The sequence below is a fragment of the Dreissena polymorpha genome, chromosome 5 (assembly GCF_020536995.1).
Source record: "Dreissena polymorpha isolate Duluth1 chromosome 5, UMN_Dpol_1.0, whole genome shotgun sequence".
Taxonomy (NCBI): domain Eukaryota; kingdom Metazoa; phylum Mollusca; class Bivalvia; order Myida; family Dreissenidae; genus Dreissena; species Dreissena polymorpha.
This window is the reverse complement of record NC_068359.1, coordinates 95609832-95636767: the sequence shown is the minus strand read 5'-3', so window position 1 is coordinate 95636767 and position 26936 is coordinate 95609832. Positions and strand designations below refer to the sequence as shown.

Below are 26936 nucleotides of genomic sequence, written 5' to 3'. Positions count from 1 at the left end.
GGCATTGAATAACCGCATTATATATAAGACAAAGGATTCAAGTTTCTGGAATGATGTTGGATGAAAGCCAAATAATATTGATGGAGGTCATTGAATGTATTAATAAGCATTAAAAGTAAATTTTTATGCATATGTGCCCACATACACATACTATAGGCCTCTACAAAGCAAAGAAATTGCATAAAAATGGCTGAAAGTTAGGTTTTTTGTCACGAAAAAGAATTAAAAGGTCACTGCCCACATATGGTTTCCTGGTCTTCCCCAGATGGTATCAATGTTTTCCCTACATAGTCATTAAAAACGCAAATTTCTCCACAATAAATAGTTTTCTGGAGAAACCCTGCTGAGAGGTTATGGCAGACATGTGAAAGTTTGTATAAATCCTTTAATTAGTGTAGTGGCTTGCAAATTAAAGCAGTTTTGTCTCCCCTAAATGTCTGAACATGGCCCGTTTTGCCCGATCTTCTACTTCAGGGAGCAACATTTCGCTCATTTTTTAAGAAAATTTGTCAGGATTTTGTCTACATGTAGGCCAATACCTTTGTTATCAATGTTAATACACAGTTATTTCAAATTGGACTTTGAAAAAATTAATTTTTCCAATTTACTTACCCGATGTAAGTTCATGCCAAAATGCACATCACTGTCCCCTATGGTATTGCACGACCGCAAGGTATCGGGTTTCCTGGGGTGGTCTTGCAGTTTTATAGTGGAAAATCTGTATACTTTATTTTTTAGGTCGGTTATCATATCTTCCCACCGGAACTGACGTCTTTGAAGAACGCTGTAAAGAACGCTGCAAGTAATACGTACACATCCGTAGCCGCCCCGATACAGTACGCAATCACAGAGGTAAGAGATAATTTGTTTTAAATGATTGTTGATAATGGTGGTATTGAGTATGTAGGTGATGATGATGATGATGATGATGATGATGATGATGATGATGATGATGATGATGATGATGATGGTGGTGGTGGTGGTGGTGGTGGTGTTGATGATGATGATGACGACGACGACGACAACGACGATGATGATGATGATGATGACGATGATGATAATGATGATGATGATGATGATGATGATGATGATGATGATGATGATGGTGGTGTTGATGATGATGATGATGACGATGATGATGATGATGATGATGATGATGATGATGATGATGATGATGATGATGATGATGATGATGATGATGATGATGATGATGATGATGATAATAATGATATTGATGATGATATTGATGATGATGATGTTGATGATGATAATGATGATGATGATGATGATGATGATGATGATTATGATAATGATGATGATCATGATGTTGATGATGATGATGATGATGATGATGATGATGATGAAGATGATGGTGATGGTGATGATCATGAATGAGACAAATATAAAGATTATATTATTAACGATTATGACGATGAAGAAACGAAGCAAAACTTGTTATTTAAATCATATTTGTGCTGTTTTATTGGTTTGTTATTATAATTCAATATAACATACGTGTGCAGGTGTTACACGACCATGCCATATGCGAGAGTTACATGTTCCACACCACCCGCATAATGGCGGCCGTAGCCGAATATTGCCATCGGTGGGTAATACACGTAATATTTTCTGGCGTTCCGACGGATTGTTTACAGGCCTCGTTAAGTTGTTTTTTTTACAAACAACGACAACATCATACATATAAACATGTAATTATCAATGGCAACCATGCTGAATATAAACTTTATCATTGTCTATTATACATAACGTATACCTCTTAAGCAATTCTGAGGTTCAAGATTCAAGTGCAGCCTACATCACTGCCGTAAGCTACAACTACAATTACTCCTTTACAAGTGCTACTAAATTTGCAGCAAAACCTAAAAAGCAAATTCTGTTTTAAAAATATACTACTATCACCAAATACAATTGCTCTGTGAAAAGGGGTTTTAATGCATGTGCGTGAAGTGTCGGCCCAGATTAGCATGTGCTTACCTCACAAGCATGTCAGGGACGAGATTTTCCGCTTAAACTTGGTTTCTTCCAATTTGAGTCTTTCCTTAAACGAGAAATACAATACACACTGAAAGTGTCGTTCCTGATTAGCCTGTGCTGACCGCACAATCTTATCAAAGACGACACTATCTTGGTTTTCCTCAAACGAGTCATCCTTTAAACGAAAAATACGATCAAAGCGGAACGTATCGTACCTGATTAGCTTGTAAGGACATGCATTAAACACTGTTTAAACAGAGTGAGGCTTTATTAACATATTTTGATGAAGATGTCAATTATGTCGTTTTGTTCCAGTGAACTGACCGATGTCGGCGTTAAGGCGGTTGTTCCAAAGGGAGGCTTCTACATCTTCCCGAACTTCGAGGTTCTGAGGGAGACGCTCACTGCTCAGGGAATACATACGTGCGAGCAAATGGTGGAGAAGCTGTTCCGAGAAACAGCAGTGTCGGTAAGGCGTTTACTTACATCTAGTTCAGGTATATTGCCCTTCCTTTCTATGGGACTTCCTTTTTCGGCGTAAGCTGAATAAGCCAGCTTTTCACCCTGACTTGACCTTTGTTAGTGCCCAATAATACTCAAATAAAATTTCCCGCGGCTAGGTACGAATGAATACACTTCATTTATTCCATTGGCTGATTTGAGTATAACACCAGAACATTGGAAACATATCCGCGTCTTTGTAACACTGTTTTACTGCATGAAACAATTTTATATCTAATGAAAAGGCCCAATAGATAGAACAGTTTTACAATCAATTTTCGACATAAATACAGTTTGTGCGTTCACCTTTTATTTTCAGAGAATTACCAGCGCAAAAGCGTTTAACTAAAGGCTATGTTGTCATATTTAGTACTTACTTGCATTGCATTTCAACCCGCGAGGTTTCGGGTCAATACGCGGTCATTTTGTGAAAGTCAGAGTTTATATACAGTTCATCACCGGAGTTCGCAAAAGGGGTTGCGATCATTGTGTCTTACTGACAATAACGTAGTGACTGTAATGCATTGCATTCCAATCCGCAAGGTATCAAGGTCAGTTTGCGGTCAGTTGCAGAAATCTTTATATAAACGCCGTCTCGTAAACTTTGTGCACTTGAAGTCTGTTTTGATCAGAAAGATACTAAATAAAGATATTCGGCGATATTATTGTGGTATGTCAATCATCGATTTTTAATATGGTTTCAAAATTTGCATGATAAGGACCAATTTTGATAAAATTAATTAGAAATATTTATCCATTTAGACCAGTTTATTAAGCATGACCACAATAATTCGCTATACTATAATTATGCAATTAAATAAGATTCGAGTATTGCCGGCTGACCTATATGCACTCGTTTATTTTCATGTTTCTTGTGTTTTTCTATTCTGTAAATATAGATATCTGAGTAATAATATCACATAAAGCAAAATAAGCCACGAAATCTGGCGCAACACCCCGTAATTGATTTGCTTATGATGTAGCTAACAACTGCGCAGAAAAAAAGGCATCCGCTACTTTTTATCTCATAGAGATAACTTTTGATCGTTCATAAACATCGACCACAATCAACGCCGTATATCTTTTTTAAAGATATTTCTTGTTACATTTTACCTTTGTTAATTGTAATTTTCTGTCTGTTTACCCCCTCGCCCTCTTTTTCGTGTTCGTTTCATCACATTTTCATATTCCCACTCCGTTATCCTCCTCCATATTATATTTTTCATACACATCCTCGTATCTCTTTATACTTTTATCTTCTATTATATCGTATTTACTTCTGATTGTTCTTTGTCTTTCTCATCATGGTCTTCCTTGTAACGTAATGTACATATAATATATATAATAATAGAATTTATCTCATAGAACCTTCGGGTAGGGTATACATATAATATATATAATAATAGAAAAAAATCATTTGAAAGAGTGAGTTGTGTAACGTCATAGAACTTTCGGGTAGGGTATACATATAATATATATAATCATAGAATTTATCTCATTGTACATTATTGTGTTGTTATTGTCGTGTTATTGTTGTATAAACAAACTAATTTAGGAAATAGAACCTTCGGGTAGGGTGTAATGAAATTTGAAATTGATTATGTAGATGTGTAATGTAATGGGTTATAATGAATATGTTACTTTATGAAAAGTCAATAGAAATATTTCAGCGAGATGTAACTAACAGAAAACATGGGGGTCGTGACTCGCAAAATGCATATAGGCAATTAGTAAATCCATTAAGTAAGATTCGTGACTCGTAAAATGCATATAAATGGTTGGTAAATACGTTAAGCGAGAGGACTGACGTTCCGATGCGTGTTCCAGGTGTGAATACACCTGTGAACACAAATTGGCTTGTCAAATTACATAGGGGCCCGCGATTACAGGCGGTGTAAAATCTGTAGGGATCATACATCATCTGTCTATATACGTCAAGATACACACATTGACGTCCATTACTTGTTGACAGGCGTGGGTCACGAATTAAGCGAATACACAACGGGATCAGTATAAATAATCCTCAAAATAGGCAGACGAAACCTCGCTTTCTCTTAGGAATTATTCACGTTATGTTATTTACTTTGACTTTGAAATTATTATAGTACAATTTTGGTGTTAGAGAATAGAGCAAAATAAAAGTAATATTTTAGACATCAGAGACTTGTTTTATCTTCACTAAAGTACATCCGATTACGTGACACGTGTTTAACTGGTGCCGTGACCAGGATCAACCAGAAGTACCACTTCTTTCACGGGCCAGAGGGAAGAAGACGTGCCGGACCTCCACAACGAACGGGCAAATATTCGGTGAGTGACTGACTTATTTTCCTATGGTTAATTATCTAAGAGGGCAGATCAAGCGATTCCACAATTCTTTCAAAATTTAAGCGAACAAATTAGAGGAGTAACAAATGCTATCGGAACTCAAAGCGTCTCACAAGTAATTCAAACTTATGACGGAAATCCTAAAGAATACAAAAATTGGATCAAAAACATAGAGAAATATGGGGTACTTTCACGTTTGGCGGGGGATCAATTGAAGTTAGTAGCTTACCAATCTAGTAGGGGACTTGTTAGCGATTACATTCAGAGGTATTTGACTGATTTTCCTGATGAGTCATGGGCAACCTTAAAAAATGAACTTAAGATAAGATTCGCAGAAATCCAGGACCCTCATTATGCTCTCGCTCTCTTAAAAACACTCAAACAAAAACCCGACGAAAATGTCCAATTATTCGCGGAACGACTTCTGTCTTTATCTAGTGAAGCGTATGAAAATGTTGAGGATAACCTCGAGATGATCGAAAGTCAGTTAATTGGAACTTTCATTGACGGCCTGAGACATGATTATTTACGCCTTAAATTAATGCGAGAAAATCCAACTACTTTAGCGTTAGCAGTCAATTCCGCATTAGCCGAACAAAATGTAAGAGCAAGATTCGAATTAAGGTCACATTTGAGTCATAATCAAGTTCAAACACCACTTAATAGACCTGTTCCCATGGAAATCGATCATTTGAGACCATCAAACACTTGCAGGTATTGCAAGAGACAGGGTCATGTTATACAAGACTATAGACGTAGGAAAAACGAAATAAATGCATACGCGGTAGGTCAAAACAATTACGCACGTAAGAACGAATATGACAAAAATTGGAAAGACAAAATAGACTGTTGGAATTGTGGAAAATTGGGACACTTCAGTAGAGAATGTACTCAAAGAAAACCATACCTTAATCAAAAAAACTAGGAACGTCGTACCAAAAAGGGGTCTATGGTAACGACGGAAACGTAAAGACGTATAATATTGCTTTGTGTGGAAACCCAAATTCTTGCCTCATTTCAATAGGAAATTGTAAATTTAGGAGCCTGATAGATTCTGGTGCAGAACTTTCTGTAATTAGTAAAAGAGCTTATGATCTATTAAAACACAAACCACCACTTAAAATGACAAAAATTAATCTAAAAGCGGTCGATGGTAACTCGCTATACATTCGCGGGAATGTAAAATTAAAATTTAAAATAGGGAGTATATATATTGAACATACATTTTTTGTCGTTGAAAACATTAATAGGAACGTAATACTAGGGAGAGATTTCTTACAAGACAACGGTGTCCGTGTATACTTTGATCTAGGATGTTTAAGAATAAAAGATTGTTATGTACCTCTGGAAGAAGATGTACACCTTTCGGTAATAGCGAGGCTAACTAGGCATACCGTTCTTAAACCACAAACAGCATATAGACTCCTTGCCAGGACGAAAAGAAACAACTTACGCTCAAATCAAAATTATGACTTTACTGGAATAAGTAATTCTTTCTTTAATAACGAACCCGGTTTAACAATCGTTAACTCAGTAGTCAAGACAACGCGTGATCGTAAATTCCCTATTCTAATTATAAACAATACCCATAAAACGATTAGACTAAGACGTAATTGTCCCATAGGCCAACTTCAATCTATCCAAGATAATGAAATATGTTCTATCGAAAGCGTTATCAAAAACAATACACCCAAATCAGGTTTGTCTAAAGATGAGATTCTATCAGATTTACATGTCGCTGGAGATCAAAAAGAAAATATTCTTCCAATACTCTTAAAACACAGAACTCTCTTCGCAAGAAATAATTTAGAACTAACACAAACTACAGCAATGGAATTTAACATCGATACAGGGGACCATCCTCCCATTAAATTAAGACCGTATCGAACACCATTAAACAATAAGGTATTCATAGATAAAGCTATTGACGAAATGTTAGCGGCAAACATAATAAGCCCATCGCGAAGTTCGTGGAGTTTCCCTATTGTTTTAGTAGACAAAAAGAAAAATAACCTTGATTCAAATAAAGATCAAAAAGAAGAGAAAAGATTTTGCGTCGATTTCAGACAGCTTAACAAAATTACAAAACCAATTGCATATCCATTACCATTAATCGATGATATATTGGCGTTATTAGGGAAAAGTAAATATTTCACCAGTTTAGATTTAATATCGGGTTATTGGCAAATACCTATAAAAGAAGAAGACAGAGAAAAAACGGCTTTTGCTTCAGGGTTTAGGGGTCTATTTCACTTTAACGTTATGCCATTCGGTGCGTCTGGGGCGGGATCGATATTTCAAGAATTAGCTAATAAAGTACTTAAGGGTTGTGAAGGATTCGCCGTAGCATATTTGGATGATATTCTAATATTTTCACCTGACTTACAATCTCATTTATCACACGTAGATACAGTACTGCAAAGTCTCAGTAAACATAACCTAAAGCTTAAACTATCAAAATGTCAATTCTTACAAAGGGAGACTAGATACCTAGGCTTCATTATAGATGAAAACGGTATAAGACCAGATCCGTTAAAAGTAGAAGCGATCCGACAATTCCCTAGACCAAAGTGCGTACGCGATGTACGATCTATCTTAGGTGCAGCGGGATTTTATAGGAGATTCTGTCCGTCGTATTCAGAAGTAGTAGAGCCTCTCATTAATCTCACGAGAAAGAATGTCCCATTTACATGGTCAAAACAATGTGAAGATAGTTTCTTACAATTAAAAGACTCGTTCACGCAAATTCCTTACCTTTCCTATCCGGACCCGAATAAAGGTTATATTCTGTATACAGATGCTTCAGATAAATGCATTGGATCTTGTTTAACTCAAAAATGCGGGGATAATGAAACCGGAGATTATGTAGGGGAAAAACCGATATTCTTTCTATCACACCGATTAAACCCAACGCAATGTAAATATAGTACTATTGAGAAAGAATGTTACAGCATATTTTACAGTCTAAATAAATTACACCATTATTTACACAACGCCGAATTTGTTATCAAAACGGATCATCGCCCGTTAAAATTCCTTCTTGAATCTCCGATGCAAAACAAGAAAGTACAATTATGGGCCTTAAGTATAGCAGGTTACAATTGCAAAATTGAGTATATATCGGGAAAAAAGAACATAATTGCCGACTTTCTAAGCCGACCACCGAATACCAAAATAACGAATGACCGAGACGAACAAACGGAAATAGAATTAGATATTAACGATAAACATTATACGATTAGTTCGGAAATAAATAGACAAAACCAGGCGCGCGAAATTAATGTAATTGACTCTACGCATATCGATCACAGACAAGTAATTGATACTAGCACGATCCCACAAACGGTTATGAATAACGAGACAATCGAACCCGATAAAATAAACGATTGTAACATGGAAATTGAACAAGGAAAAGACCCACACATATCTGAGATTAAAACGAGATTAAAATTAGGGAAACTAAACAAACACGAAGATGGAAAATTCATTATGGTTGATGAGATATTATACTATATATCGAGCGTCGATGAAGAACCTACCTTTAGGCTTTTTGTACCTAAACACCTGACAGGTTTAATTATTAATCAATATCATGACGAAAATGGACACGGTGGTTCTCAAAGACTTTTTCATACCATAAAAGAGAAATATTATTGGCCTAAAATGTTCAAAGAATTGCATGATTACGTGTCGAAATGTATTGTCTGTCAAACTAGAAACTTGAAAGCAATTAAAGCTCCCGTATCATCAGAAACCGCAATACCACCATTCCCTTTCTCGGTCGTTTCCATAGATATATGCGGACCATACCCAACAACGCTTTCCGGAAATAGATATATAATATGTTTCGTGGATCAATTTTCAGGATATATAGAGGCTTTTCCGTCGCCGGATAAGTCATCCGATAGCGTAATACACCTGTTAGTAAACGAGATTTATTGTCGTCATTCATGTCCCATAAGGATAATTACCGATAATGGTAAAGAGTTTACTAGTACGGCGTTTACAGAAACATTAAAATCCCTGAATATCCAACATGTCAAAACGTCCACATATCACCCAGAAGCTAACGGTAAAAATGAACGCTCTCACTCGACTATGAACAATATACTATCAAAACGCGTGCAAGAAAACGTACAACAATGGGATTTACATTTAAACATGTCTTTGGCAGCTATGCGATTTTCCCATTCAGAAACATCAAAACATTCGCCTTTCTTTTTAGTATTTAACAGAGACCCCATCCTACCAATAGACAATTTGTTAAAACCTAGGCGTAAATATCACGGCGAAGATTATCATAAAATAATATTAGAAGAACAACACAAATCATTTAAAAAGGTGTGTGCACAAATTCAAAAATCTAAAGATAAACAAGCCGAATATGCGAATAAAAATACAAAAGACATTAAATTCGAGATTAATGACCCCGTTTACTATAAGAACTTACACCGTACAAATAAATTAGACAGTAAATGGAGACCATATTATCGTATTATCGAACAAAAATCACCGTTAACATACATAATAAAGAATCAATTAGACAACTCAACTATTAAAGTCCATGCTGACCAAATAAGACATGCTAATATAAATGAGTGGCCTATATCAAATACTAATATGGGACGCCCCATAAGGAAAGCAAATTTAGCTTTTGGCGAAACTAGTGAGTCTGATAGTGATTTAAGTAAGTCAATACAAGGGTTACCTATCATAACTAGGCAAACTCGTCAAATTCGGGACAATTCTGACGAGGAGGAAGACATCCCCTTAGCAGAATTGCAAAAACATTTACGGAAAAAACAATTCAAATACAATACGTCAAACTCTAGCGAATCTGACACACATCAATACGATAGGGCTGAACAACAATATCCGCCCCCACGTCAATCGGACACCGATTCGACCGATAATCACATGCAAATTGATGAAATAGCTATTAAGCACAAAAAAAGAAAATCCATACGACAACGTCAAAGATCTAATAAATCTATTAAGAAAGTGATTTTCAGGTGCCTAGAAGCAATAGCCGATCATATGTAATATTTACCGTAACGACCACACAAGCAACGTTGACGTCTATACGTTTGAATGACCTCAAGTTATGTAAATAGCATTTAGTTAGTAACCAAATCGGATAATATACTTCTTCTTTGTAATATTTCAGATGATGTTGCCATCATTTGTTTTTATATTATCGTTGCGCATGATCGGGGGACTTGAGATTAACGAAAATGTTATATTTCAAAAAGTTAACGAAGTGTCTGTGACCAGAGCTCATTGGCAAATAGCCCTACTTCTCGATACCAACGTCTTCTCTACATTTCTTACCCAACTTGAAACAAGACTAAACGATATCACAAATACCACGAAAGACATGATGTTCCAATTCAAACGAAATGATCTACTTTTAAAAACAGACGCCTTTGAACAATCATTAGCACAACTCCATACGGAAATCGAATACATCCGTTCTGACCATGAAAACGTACTTGACAGCTATTTAGATTATAAAACGCTCAGTCATACCCAGAAACGCTCATTGTTACCCCTAGGCGGATTCTTTAAATTTCTTTTCGGCACAGCTGACGATTCTGACATCCGTAATATTCAAACACACGTTAATCGACTTCAAGAAAGCCAGAAAACTATTATCCATGTGTTACAAAATAGTTTATCTATTCTCAATGTTACCCAACAACACATAACTGAGAATCGCCACTCCATTAACACTCTGATATCTACCCTCAGACAACTTGACGACAAAATCATGCACACACATGAACGTTTACAGGCAATGACCCATGCTGTTCAAGATTATACGGTTAATTACAACTCCCTTAAGATCATGATTGATGAATTACGTCAGGCTGTTTTCCACGCATCACTATATCTAGAAACTTTTAAAGGACAACTTAATATGCTCAGCACTGGCAAACTTTTTCCATCTCTTATTTCACCTATTCACCTGAAAGACGTACTATTAGACATTGCGACAAAAGTGCCTAATAATTTACAACTACCAGCTAATCCCAAGACCGACCTATGGCATTATTACCAATCTACCTCAACGACCGTCGTAATGTCACCTACTACTATTATCATTACAATGGACATCCCTCTCCTCGAGATAGGAGCTTCTTTCGAGGTATATGAAGTATTCAATTTCGATATGCCCTACTCACCCATTAACGAAACTATCAATGACAATAAGATCCACTATAACATGTCCGCGAGATACGAACTGGAAACTAAAGGTTTCTTGATTGATCAAGCGCGAAATCACTACTGCCTATTGACAAATAACGAACTGAAAACTTGTCAAGCGCGACGTACATGTGACGTACAATCCCCATTCTACCAAGTAGACATGTCTAAATTATGCGTCATAGCCATTATGATTAACAACACTCAGCACATAAAGGATTATTGCAAGGTGATCATACACCCTAACACCGTCTTACCTGATGCCAAATATTTAGGATCTGGTAACTGGGCGATAGTCTCTAGACAAGACCTACGCCTCGTGACGATATGTCAAGATCATTCCCAAAATAAAATATCCGCTCGCGCTATCGCTCCCATAGACATTGTTAATGTACCCATGAACTGTCGCGCATACAATGAATACTTTACATTAAATGCCTGGTACATTAACTCCAGTCAAACCCGGCTTCAGACCGACAAACTCGACATACCTACCTTTAAGGGTTCTTCCATTTGGAAACCATTCCATACCTCTCTCGTTAATTTCACTAAAACCGAAATGCCTCATGAACTATCAAACATCAAAGAAATACCTATGGAAGCTTTAATAACAAAACTGCAGAGTATCAGACAATTAAATGACATTGACACGACATCAGGTGACTTCCCATTATGGGGTTACATTATCATAGGTGTAGCGACCGCTCTGAGTTCTGGTGCAGCACTCCTTATTTACTGTAAATGTAAACGTATGACCCGATCTAATCGTCCCATAATTACCCAATTCCGATCTGCCAACGATGATATGCACCTGGGAGAAATCAGTCCCCCGGGTTATGTGGGCGTGGCTTCCTGTGATGTGGCGCACGAACCTCTCGTGTCTGAGGTCAAAAAGCCCTCGGCACCCCCACAACGACCGAGAACACTGTCATCCCTATACCCGTCTCTACGAGGGTAACAAATCCTTCCAGACGACGACACCAGGATGATCCTTGGCGATAACAACTTGTCAACAACCAAGTTGTGAACCATAAACAGCACCATGGGCTGTTTACTGGATATTACCTACTATCGTCAATAATGAACAGACCGATATACTTGAAAACTAAAATCTACGAACAATTGTTTAGTGCACTACTACATCGATCGATATATCACCCGTATTCATCTATTGTGACTGTATATATGTGTTGAACACTCGTATAATCTTCAAAGAATGTTTGGAACATGTATTATTCGGATGTTGTCTATAGTTAACCAAGATGCGTTGAACACTCGTATAATCTGCAACGAACGTTTGAAATATGTGTTATTGCCACATTGTATATAATTTACCAAGACTAATGTCAACACCATGAACTGTATCTAACGATGATTTTGATTCCACGAGTTATTCTACCGCAGAGTCAAACCAACAACTACAAGAACTCTACCGGACGCTGCCGCCCAATCTACCAGAAACCCATCATCCGCGGGCGCCAACTCTACAAGACCAACATCGTTCACTGACACCAAACTTCACAAACTTTATCGTCTGCCGACACCCAGTCTGCAGGAGCTCCATCGTCCAATATCACCCACTTTATCGTCTGCCGACACCCAGTCTGCAGGAGCTCCATCGTCCAATATCACCCAGTCTACAAGACCTACATCAACCGCTGACGCCAACTCTACAAGAACAACATTGTTCGCTGACGCCCAGCTACACTAACTTTATTGTCCACTAAAACAACATACAAGAACTGTGTTGTCCACTGACGAAACGGATATAAACATTTCCTTATTTTTATAACTATATATTTCATTTATTAACCATGTACCTCGTTGACCTCTTTGTACACATTACTTTTTGGATCACTAATTCGATTTTCTTTCAATCATTTTTTAGATTTTACAAAGAATTTAATTTTCAATTGCCAGTTTCCATTACTTTACCCATTGAAGAAACTCAATTAGAAGAAATACATTATTTTATAACTACGTTTGAACAAATGTCCACCCTTGAACAAGAACATAATGTTTCAATTTTTACTTATATGATGAGATCTGGCGAAATTCAAGTGGATACATTGATTTTCTTGATTACGTATTTCAACATACCTCTTCTTCATCAACAGATGCTCAATCATTTAACAAATGAACAACACATTCTCAATTACCAAATTTGCAAAGCAATATTCACGTACTACGGCATTGACTCTTTAGAATCACTACAAACATTCCGTCGATTAAAATATTCAACATCCATCCCAAACAAAATACGCAACATGTCAATCACCACATTCGCTCAAACAGATAACACTCAATTGCATAACCGCATCCAACAATATTTCACTCAAGGCCACCAACGTCAAAGACGTTATCAATTTTTATCAAAACTTTTATGTAAGTTCTGTTCAAAACATAGTATAGCAGCAGTACAAACACCTTGTTGTAAACTTAGATATCATCCAACATGTGGCACATCATACAGAACTTTCAACAACACACGTGTATGTACATTTTGTTTCACACATTTGACATTACCAGATATAGCCCTCATTCATGCATCACATCAGTTACCACACATACAGAGATACAAACAAATACTACTGGAACGCAAAAGACGTAAACTTAGTAATACACATCACCAAGTTTGGTAAACAAAAAAAAAAAAAAAAAAAATCATTATTTCATAACAGGAAATATTTTTAGAATCTCGTCGGTTCAGAGTTATACAGTATTTTATCTTCGTACAGATCTCATGATTAAATTGTTGACATCATCGTAATTTTTTCATATCATGAAATAAGAAAAAATTCATTTGAAAGAGTGAGTTGTGTAACGTAATGTACATATAATATATATAATAATAGAATTTATCTCATAGAACCTTCGGGTAGGGTATACATATAATATATATAATAATAGAAAAAAATCATTTGAAAGAGTGAGTTGTGTAACGTCATAGAACTTTCGGGTAGGGTATACATATAATATATATAATCATAGAATTTATCTCATTGTACATTATTGTGTTGTTATTGTCGTGTTATTGTTGTATAAACAAACTAATTTAGGAAATAGAACCTTCGGGTAGGGTGTAATGAAATTTGAAATTGATTATGTAGATGTGTAATGTAATGGGTTATAATGAATATGTTACTTTATGAAAAGTCAATAGAAATATTTCAGCGAGATGTAACTAACAGAAAACATGGGGGTCGTGACTCGCAAAATGCATATAGGCAATTAGTAAATCCATTAAGTAAGATTCGTGACTCGTAAAATGCATATAAATGGTTGGTAAATACGTTAAGCGAGAGGACTGACGTTCCGATGCGTGTTCCAGGTGTGAATACACCTGTGAACACAAATTGGCTTGTCAAATTACATAGGGGCCCGCGATTACAGGCGGTGTAAAATCTGTAGGGATCATACATCATCTGTCTATATACGTCAAGATACACACATTGACGTCCATTACTTGTTGACAGGCGTGGGTCACGAATTAAGCGAATACACAACGGGATCAGTATAAATAATCCTCAAAATAGGCAGACGAAACCTCGCTTTCTCTTAGGAATTATTCACGTTATGTTATTTACTTTGACTTTGAAATTATTATAGAACAATTTTGGTGTTAGAGAATAGAGCAAAATAAAAGTAATATTTTAGACATCAGAGACTTGTTTTATCTTCACTAAAGTACATCCGATTACGTGACATCCTCTACGTCTATCATTCCCATCCTCTCTGTTTCCCCACATGCTGCTATTTCATACTAAGCTATTCATCTTTCTAGTATAATGCGGCCTCTCCTGCTATCCACTCTTCTTAACCATCTCGCTCCTTCACATCATTATCATTACCACCGAATCATCATTTCAATCAACAAATAATCATCAACATTTCCAACGACATCATCGTCCTCATCGCGTGCCTTTTTTTAACTGCTATGAAACGTATGCATTATGTCGTCATGCAAAGACGGCTCAGCGTTACCAAAATAAACTATGCTTCTAAATTGATCGTGGGCAAATTGATTTGCATGATATAGAATTCGTTACTAATTCCACAAAGACATTCAACCAAAGTAGCGACGCGTTATCGCTCGACGATATAAACTGGCACTCACGAACTACATTTGCAAAAATTACACGCTTGGATCGTTTCTTATTTTGGATTCGGTTTTGTTCCTACGCACGAGTTAATTGAGATCATATCGATCATATCTGTATATCTAGTGAGGTATGTTTCAATCGAATTAAATCGCTTGTAAAAAGAAAATTAATGAATTCATCCTTTCGGCATTTTAAGATGTTTATGCATAAAGGTCAGAGCCAAGTGCATTTGGCGAGCTATTTAACCCATATACATGGTTTAGTAATTAGAAAGTTACTGATTCGCTATTTTCGTAATTACAATTATCTGATAAATTGATCGTTGTTATCCATACCTCATTCAAGTAGGTGTATTAAAGAAAAGTACGATGGTATTGACTTTAAGTTGTCTCATCAATATATGTGAAAACGAATTATCGATAGACATCGCTCCCACGGTATACCATGAAGTGATAATGACTACTAGTATATGCCGTAGATTCCGACTATGTTAGTCAAACATAAAAGTCTACATTTACACATATACGGTGTTTCATCATGTTATCACGTGTACTTTTAAGGTCATGGCAGGCGGACCCGGCTTCCTGCGACCGGAAACGGAACTGACGGTCAGGCTGTGTTTCGTGCATTTTGACGGATCCGACGCATTGCTTGAGAGTGAGCGGATCGGTCGCGGTACCCCATTTCCGGAAGACTTTGTGCGTACGCATTGCACGAACGTTCATGATGGAATTCAGGTGAGGTTGGATTAATGAAATTACTTTAAGACATAATTGACTGACACGATGTTTACCGTTTAGCCACTATTGCAAGCCATACATTAAGTTAGAACACACTTCTTTGTAATTTCAGAAAATGTCCCGCTGGGTTATTAACTTGCTATCTGAAAAGACGACGCAAAAGCCATAGAAGAAAGAAGCTGTATTGTTTTGGATAATTTCTGTTGAAGTGACCATCGTTTTGCTATTGTATATTACGAGTATTTCAGAACGTGTTTGTATGTTCATGAACTCTGTACATATAAGTTTATTGGACGCAATGAACAACGTAAGTTTTAAGAATTTTTTATGTTGCATTTCTCGCTATAAAATAGAAAAATGTTGTGTTTTGTATGTGACATACGTGTCATGGATATTGTTATCTGAGAGAGTGTGAATTTAATTCAACATGTAAAATACATATATTTTCAACAAATATCAGGCATTACAAACGACACGTTCAGATGCAGACATTTCCATTGCATAAAGTTGCGATGGGGTTGTTAATTATGAGGTTGTATGGATGTGTTTTCTTGTCTCTAACACTATCGAAACTTTTATAATAAAATTCTATACACACATAATTACACCAATATCAAATAATAAGATGCGTGTCAATTACGTATATTGACTAACCCAGACAGACACTCTATGTGAAAACATCATGAAAATTTTGCTCGTGTGTCATATGTCAAAGTGTATGGCCGTCCTCGTATGCAAAGGGCATATTCCATGTCAGTTGTGTTCCGGTAGGTTGTATCGAACAAATTGGTTTTGTGAACATCTATTCCACATTTTCGAATGGCGAATTGAATGCGATGTAACACAATAAACGAGAGCGATAAAATACATAGTTATATAGTATTATACTATTTATAAATGTTTACCATTATAATAAAGTAATATGACTTAATTTAAAATCGGTATTTACACACAATAAATGCATTTTACATGTTTGAAAAACTCGCGTAAATGCATATGACGTGTGTTGCGCGTGTCTATGATAGAATGAGTTTTTCAAAACGTCCCTTGGAGCGTTACAAATAGCACATACAAAATTTCCGCTTTCTTACCCGTGAAAAACAGAAATGCACTTCACATTGCGAAATAATGAATTTCAAAACAGCAGATTAAATTGGATAAAGAAAATGCTCCAATATTTAAGTAAGTATATTTATAGGTTAATGAAACAAACCAATCATCAGGTATATTACTTATCTAGATATATTGTACGTTAACACAAATGTAAAGGATGATAAAAATAAAATACGTGGAAACTTGTATAAGATGCATACGCCGTTTTCCTGAGCGAAGCAACGACCAATACGCCAACAAAGTGAAAATCACATACGAAAGGAAAAGCTACTTAATGAAGCTTGACAAAATATAAAGCAGGTAGCTATTATGCATAACCCTCAAAGTTTGTATGTTACAACTACTACTGTCACATGAAGGACTAACACATGTTAATTATACAAAGACATATGGTATGTAGCGTATATATAGTTCAGTGACGACTGTTTACACACGATACGTATACTATACATTATTAACTATATCTAACGATTGTGTATTTTAGTGTCGGTTTCATACAAATATTTCACTAATATTTTACTTTTTTAAGAGGAGCATATTTAAGTGCACTTCAATCAAAACATTTTATTTCTTCGAGATAACAACAATGTATTCACCAAATCCTGTATTTACGTTTAGAATATTTTTCTGTACAGAGTGTCTCCAAAGGCAGGCTGTTATTGCGTGTGACATTTTGACAACTTTATTCCGTTGCTATTCAATATCATTCTTAAAATGGTTACCGTGCCCTGAATATTTGTGTTGTTTGACACACATGACTCTAACTGCTAAACATCGGCATTAGCAAACTCGCAAAATACTGTAATGTTGCGTTGCGCTCATAGGAATATTTCCAAAACCGAGTGAAAACGATTTAAATAGCAACATTTCATTGTCTCGATATAAAAACGATAATTTTTAAATAAATATATGAGTACCATTTAAAAATGTTGTAAACTACAATGAAATTTGAAACTTCCCAGTTTACTCGTATTTGTTGTAGAACCCACAAGGGCATAGATATGTGTCTTATGAACATATCGGCACAGATACGTCGGGATTTGCTCATAGTTTACATACATTTTGCACATAAATGAGTATACAACATACAAAATAAACTTTTCAATTTCATAACACTTATATTTTGTTTATTTTCGGGTACCACTTCTTCTGAACTTGTATTATAATTTTTATTCATCAACTTTGTATCCGAATGAAAAAGAATATCGCAGATGTTCTTGTTACGAAACGTGCTCTGAGTAAGTGGATGTGTTAGTTGTCATCGTATTTGGCTAAATCAAAATAAAATTGTTTATGATAACATGAATTCCCAAAACACTGCCGCCCTAATCTTCCTAGTGATGAAGTAATGTTTGGCCACTGATATGTTTCAATAATTGTGATAAGATAAATACATGTTTCAGTATCTTCCGCATTAGATGCTGGTCGTTATATCCCAATTCCCATAAAGCGTTTACTACGGCATATGAGAGGTTAAGCTAGCATGTCGGTCACTGAATTGGTAATAAGAATATGTATTGTGCTCATAGGATCTACCTTTGCTGCTATTATAGGTGAGTTTGGCAAACCGAAATGATGTTACATGGCTTTACATGATTTAACAAATAATCAATCTACTTATCCATTGCTAATATTTATTATTTATACGTATTACGTGTTTTTATACACATACAACATTAACATAATTGAATGCGACGTTGTCACATTGTATTAGGTCCATCAGGGATTACATTAGTCGGAAACGGATCGTCCACGAATGGCCAACGGTTATGCAAGGAGATGCTCTTACAATGACATGTTCAATGTCACAGAATATATCATCTGTTACCTGGATGAAAACCGAAGCTTCACTGAACGCCAAAGAAGAGAGTCACGTGTTAATGAGACTTATGAATGACGGTAAATGTGATTTTTTCAAAAACACACCGCCAACCGATGTTGACTGTTCATGCATTAGCCCTCGTGTGTTTTCATGTACAATAAAACATACAACTGACGTTGATAATGAAGACATATGGCGATGTTGGGCAAGTGGTAATGGCCGAAACATGTCTAGCAACGAGATACATATATACGTTCATGGTAAGTATTTCGTTCAAAGTCTTTCAGGCATAAATTAATAAAAATCGTTCTAAATCTATGTATCTTTCATATACAAATACTTAATAGTATGCCTTCGTTTGTATTGATATTTAGCTGTAATGTAAAATTTATATTGATATTGCTTTCATGTCATCATTGAAATAAATCGGTGTTGACAATATAAGTTTTAATATCAGGCCAATAAATCATTTTCAACTTTTGTACACGTTGCATATGATTCGATACAGATGCAATTATTGAGTACAGTGACGTTGTCATTTGACCTATACGATGAGTATTACGCTTTAAAAAAATACACACAATATCTCTTTTTTTTCAAAAATTTTATCTGCATAAATTATTAACCATTCAATGAAGGACACGTCATAGTAATTAGTGTGTGCCAAATCTGTACATATTGCTTTTTAAACAGTTAAATAATATAAATTATAAATTAAATCAAGTTAATCTGCATACAAGATTATATATGTTACATGATTTAATAACATCACAATTTTGTTGTGACTATGATTTTTGTTCTCGAAATTCATCTGAATACCTTAAAAATGACATCGTGGTTATTCAAGCACATTGTATTAAAACACCACACAACACAACATTTATTCTGTAGAGAAACTTTAAGAACTTTTCAAAAGCAATAACGCTGTTTTTGTTTGTATTTAATTTCTCAGGTAATAGGACCTCTATATCGGCTAACCAATCAGTGGAAGTTAACGGCATCTCTACCGGAAAATCAGTGACACGTAACGGTGTCTCTTATGACCAATCAATGGAAGTTAACGGCATCTCTGTCGGCAAATCAGTGACACGTAACGGTGTCTCTTATGACCAATCAGTGGAAGTTAACGGCATCTCTACCGACCAATCAGTGACACGAAAAGGCGTCATTTCTGACCAATCAGTGACAGCTAACGACAACTCATCTGACCAATCGTCAAACGTTGTTTATGTAGCTGTAGGTGGAAGTATAGTGCTTTGTCTTGTCTTTGGGCTTATAGTCGGTATACTGGTTACTCGGTGTGTCCTGCGTCGTCGACATAAGAGTAAGCGTCAAGAAATATTTGTTTATTGGAATTATAATAACATATCTAATTAATAAATTAAGATTTTTTTTATAAATCCCTGTATTTTCTATTAAATAATATACATTTGCATTGTGGTTATACAACTCTGTTATGGAACGTAATCAGCCAATGCAGGCGTTATATATGCATCTTTTATCTCCTTTTAGATGCTGCCAATTCATTCGAAGACAAAACACGGTATAACAATTTTATAACACGTGTGTTTTTTTTAAGTTTTGGAAACAGTTGTTTGTATCGGTAAACATGAAATGCATGCTTTTTTTAAACGTATCCTTAATTTTAGTTTGTCCAAAGATGCACCACTGGAAAATATGTACATAACAGTTCTCCCGCAAAAAGAAGGCTCTGAACAGAATTCGAGTGCCAATGTTGGACATGTTAGACGACCGAACACTCACCACAACGAACAACCGCTTCATTTGTCGTCATCAACCAAAAAAAACTACGCTGATATGAACCTGCGGACTGAAGGATGTACCACTAAGCTCGATAGTATGCATAAACATGCATTTTGATGTCAACGTACGAAATGTTCAAAGCATCATTTTAGTACATCTTTGTCAGAAAAAGATGTTTGGCTGCTTAATATAATAAACATTCAAATCATGGTCACGCAACCGTAAAGAAAACTGTATGCTTTAGTGTTATAAACTTAAGTTATATTGATTATGCAAATTCATAATTATGCAATGTTGAACAAACGAATTATTAGTATCGATAACAGATGTCAATTATAATTTTCAAGCTCATATACCAAACACATATTTCATAGTAAATATATAATCATCGAACAAAACATATGATTTTGACAGTTTTAAAAGCAGTTTACTTTTTATATCGTTTGTTTTCTTACAGATATTCACAAACGGCAGAAACATGTCAACTTAAGGTAAATAAGTTTGTTTAATACAACAAACGAAATGTTATCATTATTACTTCGCAATGTGATGTAATTCATTGTACACAGAAAGATGCTACGAATGTTGACATTGGCATATCACTATATGATAGTGTGTAAGGAAATATTTATGTTGAAAGCATGAACGTATATTGATAATCGAAGTTTCTATGTATATGTGTCTGTTATTTTACCACAAACCCTGGCATATATTGATGCCTGATGGAACGTTTCCACACACACTCTCTGTCGTTAGTCTCCAAGATAAATCAATATGGCAGCAAATGTATTCTGACTGTTTGCGAGGGACTTTGGTACCTAATATGTGCATTAATCGCCAAACGCTGCTGGAAGGAATTATAGTCGCCAGCACAATTGTCTAAATATACTCGTAACTTAGTGACTCTACTAAAACGAGTCAGTGTGGTTCCTGCCAATGGTAATTTACAACTAACATAGCACTTAAGCTTTTGTTTCATTGACGAAATGATATAATTTAGTAAGTTCATAAGACCGAAGTTTTTAACCATGTGTGAACTAAACGTCGATTTAGACATTCATTGATTTTACAGCACACACAGTTAGAGCAAATGTCAAATTTAGTCATAAAAAATGCGCACAAACAAACGAGAACAATATACATGTTCTTATATAAATAGTTACAAAAACTGTAATTGTTTTATTTTTAGATATTCCTGATTTGATGCGGAATATTTTAATGTGAAGTAACACTTTTTTGATTGATATAACGTAATAGTTCGTATGTTTCAGTCATTCATCACCACCTTGTTCAACGTATGAATTACTTTCTCCCGAGTTACGTCGACATGCAGTTTATGATTGCATAAAACCGGAACAATACAGCTTGTAAAATTAGCACCACACCGAAATGGTAACTGTTTTATGTGATGTTTGATGTTGTCATTACGATGTTTTGTTTTAGAGTGCAGTGCACGCTTAGCCGATTTAAGCGGCTAGCTAGTACAACGTGTACATACATGTATGTTGGTGTGCAAATACCTTGCAGCGGAGCCAATTAAAATTAATATTGAAGGAACATTTTCACATGGCTTGGTTTGTACTTCTTGTTTTATGTTCATAATACAGTATATGAAATGATGTGTTGCTATAATTAAACGATGTATGATTGATGTTATTGTGTTGTTGTTTTTCAATTAAATATACCGTCGAAATTATATTGAACCTTTTGCAATTTATATCTCAAAAGTTATATTTGACATATTAATACATTGTATCCAAACTAATGCCTATTTATCTTCACACACTATACGTAGCAAAGAGTAGGCTATATTTTATTATAATTTATTACTAAATTATCAACTTATCGGTCATTTTCTCGCGCCATTTATGTAATTCTTTGTATTAGTTTATTTTCATGACAAATTAATGTACTTTATATAATTAATGAAATGAATACAAATAATACTATTTATACTATCACTGACACAAAAACTCAGAAATCTAAAATTATATATTGGATCAATGACACTGTTTCAGCCATCAAACTAAATCCATTTAACGACACGCTTACCCACTTTATAACATTTCCCGAAAAATGTGTATTATCTGTGCTAGTTGCCAAGAAAGGTATTTACATAATGCGTTTTATTCGGTTCACTAAAACATACATTGAAAAGCAAATGCGTTTACATTACCGGTCTTTTTCAATAAAATTACGATCGTGATGCATTTTAAATTAAATAGTATTGCTCTGAGCAGTTTATTTACAGTAATTTGGAATGGATTTATTTTTTTCTAGTCTCGTTCATTTACATGTACAACATAGTATATACAAGATATAAAAATACATATATAACAACATCTGTAAATGGACATTCAAATTTGAATTTTAAGAGACTATACAAAAAATAGTCTATATAATACAGAGAACATATTTATGGTAAAATATAGTACATATATTACGTGAGTGAATGAGTGAGTGTGATTGTGTGAATAAGAGTTGTATGAGTGGGGCTTATGTAGGTGATATGAATACGAGTGAATTAGTGAGTGAGTGAGTTAGTGAGTGAGTGTGAGTAGATGTGTGGCTGTTGAGTATAAGTAAGTAATGGCAGTAGAGGGTTTATTGAGCTATAATGAATTACGTTTTATTCAGTGACAAAGCCAGTGGTTGACCACTTACGTTGAGAATGAGTATGTGTTGATTCAATTGTCTTGTTGGTAACCTTGTGTATTGGTAGATCAACTACCATTTAACCTATGTATGCAATATCAATGTTTTCATCTGATATATGTAGATGTTTCTGACATTTAAACAACATGATTACTAAATTACTGAAGAGAGAATATACATAATGCATTCAAAAATGCAACAACTGTACAGTTAACTGAAAGTGCTAATCTTAACTTTCATTTATAAAATAAAAAAACTGCCTTAAAATCAATAATTTTGAGATACTAAAATGAAATAGTGTGACTATTGCCAAAATTGTAAAATGTTAATAAAACACATATCATCTCAGACCAGGCCTGAAATGGTCGACCGATTGACATTACAGTAGAGCTTATCATAGGCACCACGAGCATAGTGAACTAAGTTAAGCTAATGTAACATTTAAAACTGGGATCACCTCTTCAAAAGAAAAATGTAACTTTTTTTACCAAACACAATTACAAATAAGTACATACACGACATATTTTCATCGCAGTTTGTGTAACATTTTAAACTTGATGAAGATAATTGGGACAACACTTTGCAAATTGTATCGATCTTCTCTGACTTAAATGCGCGATGTAATGCTAAGAAGTCGTGATCATTTCGCAGGCTTCCTGATGCCGCCCTTCTTGGTTAAGTGACTCATACAACATCACATTTGCTGACCTGAATAATTAAACATTTTAATAAATATTTAAAATTGTAAAGACGTATTAAATGATGAAATGATGAACAAATGCGTGCGATGACAATTTGTGAGATGAAATACGTTGAATTGATATAAAGTTAGTTTTCGTTCAATAAACAGTAATTTCAGACACATACCTCAATGTTGTCGAGCCATGGTCCCTGTGTAGCTTCCCTGAATCTGTTCGAAATGTATAGTTATTTGTGTCAATTTTGGTACAAATGGTCCTTCCTAGAGTTTTAAATTTTAATTTTAAATTATTTTATACAATCTTAACAACAAACAAATGTTACGCAACATGATTTCTTGAAGTTGCGTTACTTTGCTAAAAAACTGTCAATTATAAAATGTTTTCTTTGGAATAAAGTTTTGGATTTGCATCACGGTTTGTTCGTATTAAATTAGTGTTTGCTTAAATGTTTTGATCATTTTTTACGTATGAGATTTGAGCATGGAATGTTTTTTTTAAATATTTTAGGCAGTTTGATCATTTGTGTTTCTTTTGAATATTAAAATAATTAAATGAATCAATACAATTAATGCTTGGAATACACAAATTATACATTAAACATATTTCACATATTAATACACAACTCGTTATTTATTCAGATTGTATGCATACCGATGTTTTCAATGTTACAATAACGTTCTGTCCTTCCAGCTCCACTGGATTGGATGGTACTTGTGCTCTACCAGCTACGGTATCGTCATAGTAATGTTCCCTTTGTACTGGAGTAGCGGCATCGATTGAAGAGTACGTTGCGTCACCGGTTGAGCTCCAAAACAAATAAGACATTGGATCTCGACCATCCATGAAATGTCTAGTGCATTTAAATCGCTTAACGAAGCGCGTAAATTATTGAAAAATACAGCTGTACTTTCCTTACACATGCGCATTGCAGTGTCTTTGTATTGAAACGGTTATAATAACAACAATCCACATGTAGGCAAATGATAAGTATATATAAAGAATTAACGGTAAACAAATTATCTTGCTTAAAATAATGCGTTCGATATACAAATATTACCTGATTTTAGCTTCGTATGTGTTGGTTTTATCTGTAGTAAAAATAAATATGTTCTGTGTATGATCTTTACAAAACAGCACTCAAAAGTTTATTGCACATAACATTTTGAAACATAAACAGCAAAGTACTCGGTCGCGTTTACGAAACATTTTGTACAAAAGTGCTCAATAGAATCATGAACAATATTAATTAAAAACACAATCAATTAAATGCAAGCTATACATTACCTGAAATGCAACATGCGGTGCATCCGCCCTTTTTTGACCTGTTTTTACGAACGAAAACAAACCAGGTCCCAACAATTCCCAATAAAATCCCCAATACAGTTCCTCCGCTAATACTTCCAATAATAGGTCCCACCTGGGTAGATTGTGCTGAATGTAACGACTGACTTGAATCTAAATAGGAAAAGCAGAGCATACTATTAAATGCATATTAAAACAGTTTGTACGAAAATCATTTGATTTATATTAATGTCTTATTCAATAAAATGCATTTACTTTTTTTTAAGCACAAAAAGACCATCAGATTGTTATAAAAAAATTGTTCAGACAATTATTCGACGTTGTCAGTGCTTAACTAGTTTATTTATTTAATACAAATGATTAAAATTAACTAAATGGGATCTCAACATAAAAGTATATTCAATTCCGTGTATAAAAATGTATATGTATAATATAAAATTCATATGAATATTCAAGATAAATTTAATTTATGTGATATTAAATGGAAAAAAGTGTGTGTAGCTTGGAGTTGGTCACAAAGAAAATCTACAAATAACAATAAGCTTTTGAATATTATATAGAAATACCTGTCATCGAGGACGATAGTGTTGTGAATGATACCACGGGTGTTGGGGCGCTTCGACCTAGAGAATTCTCGGCATATATACGTACTGAGTAAACAGATGCAGAGTTCAGCATTGTAAATGTAGTAGATAGTCTCGTTGAATTTGTGGATATGTCCAGTAAAAGGCGTTCCGTCCATCCAGAATCAGACTCTTTCATACCAATTATAAATCTGGGAAATATATGATTTCCGGAGTCATACTTCCACGATAATGTTACTGAATTCGCTCCAATATTTGTTTTGGCAAGTTCCTCCGGGATAACCGGTAATGCTAAATAAGAAATGTGTTATATTCAAGTATGTACATGGTCGGTGAAATGCATGAGATAGCCTTTATTATAAACAATTAATCAGTACAGATACTCTGTCAATTTATAATCATTGTAATTAGTAATACTATTATGATTATCATCTTTATAATTACTGGTATAATCAGCATCGTTTTATTAATGTACTGATAATAAAAACTATCGTCATTTCTATCTTAATGCTTCCGATAATGTTTGTGCAAAACATGATGATGATGATGATGATGATGATGATGCTGCTGCTGATGATGATGATGATGATGATGAGGAGGAGGAGGAGGAGGAGGAGGAGGAGGAGGAGGATGATGATGATGATGATGAGGATGATGATGATGATGATAATGATGATGATGATGATGATGATGATGATGATGATGATGATGATGATGATGATGATGATGATGATGATGATGATGATGATGATGATGATGATGATGATGATGATGATGATGATGATGATGATGATGCTGATGATGATGATGATGATGCTGATGATGCTGATGATGATGATGATGATGATGATGATGATGATGATGATGATGATGATGATGGGTTTACAAAATACGCTTACACACTATGATCAGTTTCGATCGCTGAGGAGAGGTAAACACTGGTCCAACATTGGAAGCCGTGCAGTATATACTCATTTCATTATCTTGTCTCTTTGCTTGATATTTCAAAAAGCTCTTAACGGAGAATTCTGCCATTGCTGTAGTGTTGTATTCATTAAGTGTAATGTCACCTTCGATGATTTCTTTTGTCCCACCGTCCTTGTACCAGTGAATTATTGCAG

The 26936-nt window shown here is 35.0% G+C and overlaps 3 protein-coding genes across 16 annotated transcripts in view; 2 read left to right on the top strand and 1 right to left on the bottom strand.

The window, feature by feature from the left end:
* Positions 1–16236, top strand: part of LOC127880769 (aspartate aminotransferase-like) — a 181692-nt gene extending 165456 nt beyond the window's left edge. For 9 of the 12 annotated variants that reach the window (XM_052428154.1, XM_052428153.1, XM_052428157.1 and 6 more), the window contains 5 exons: positions 739–852; positions 1524–1606; positions 2311–2464; positions 15695–15871; positions 15987–16236. In XM_052428154.1, the coding sequence (XP_052284114.1) occupies positions 739–852; positions 1524–1606; positions 2311–2464; positions 15695–15871; positions 15987–16043 (585 nt within the window). In that variant the 3' untranslated portion in view covers positions 16044–16236. The remainder of the gene's footprint in view (positions 1–738; positions 853–1523; positions 1607–2310; positions 2465–15694; positions 15872–15986) is intronic. The other 3 variants (XM_052428145.1, XM_052428149.1, XM_052428151.1) reach the window with 3 other exon arrangements.
* Positions 16237–18414: 2178 nt separating this feature from the next.
* LOC127880771 (uncharacterized) lies at positions 18415–22229 on the top strand. Of its 3 annotated transcripts, none has more exons than XM_052428169.1 (7): positions 18415–18540; positions 18702–19069; positions 19927–20133; positions 20322–20352; positions 20459–20667; positions 21031–21064; positions 21845–22229. In XM_052428169.1, exons 1-7 carry the CDS (start codon positions 18500–18502, stop codon positions 21942–21944), a joined length of 990 nt encoding a protein of 329 aa, XP_052284129.1. In that variant the 5' UTR covers positions 18415–18499; the 3' UTR covers positions 21945–22229. The 3 variants fall into 3 exon arrangements, with proteins under 3 accessions (XP_052284129.1, XP_052284128.1, XP_052284127.1); XM_052428168.1 differs by having other exon boundaries at positions 19795–20133; XM_052428167.1 differs by having other exon boundaries at positions 19762–20133.
* A 2330-nt stretch (positions 22230–24559) lies between these two features.
* Positions 24560–26936, bottom strand: part of LOC127831484 (cell adhesion molecule DSCAML1-like) — a 3971-nt gene continuing 1594 nt past the window's right edge. Inside the window, exons 2-6 of the mRNA XM_052356467.1 lie at positions 26715–26936; positions 25798–26106; positions 25214–25384; positions 24987–25017; positions 24560–24734 (exon numbers count right to left, since the gene is read on the bottom strand). The exon at positions 26715–26936 is cut by the window's right edge and continues 105 nt beyond it. Of these exons, the coding sequence (XP_052212427.1) occupies positions 24560–24734; positions 24987–25017; positions 25214–25384; positions 25798–26106; positions 26715–26936 (908 nt within the window). The remainder of the gene's footprint in view (positions 24735–24986; positions 25018–25213; positions 25385–25797; positions 26107–26714) is intronic.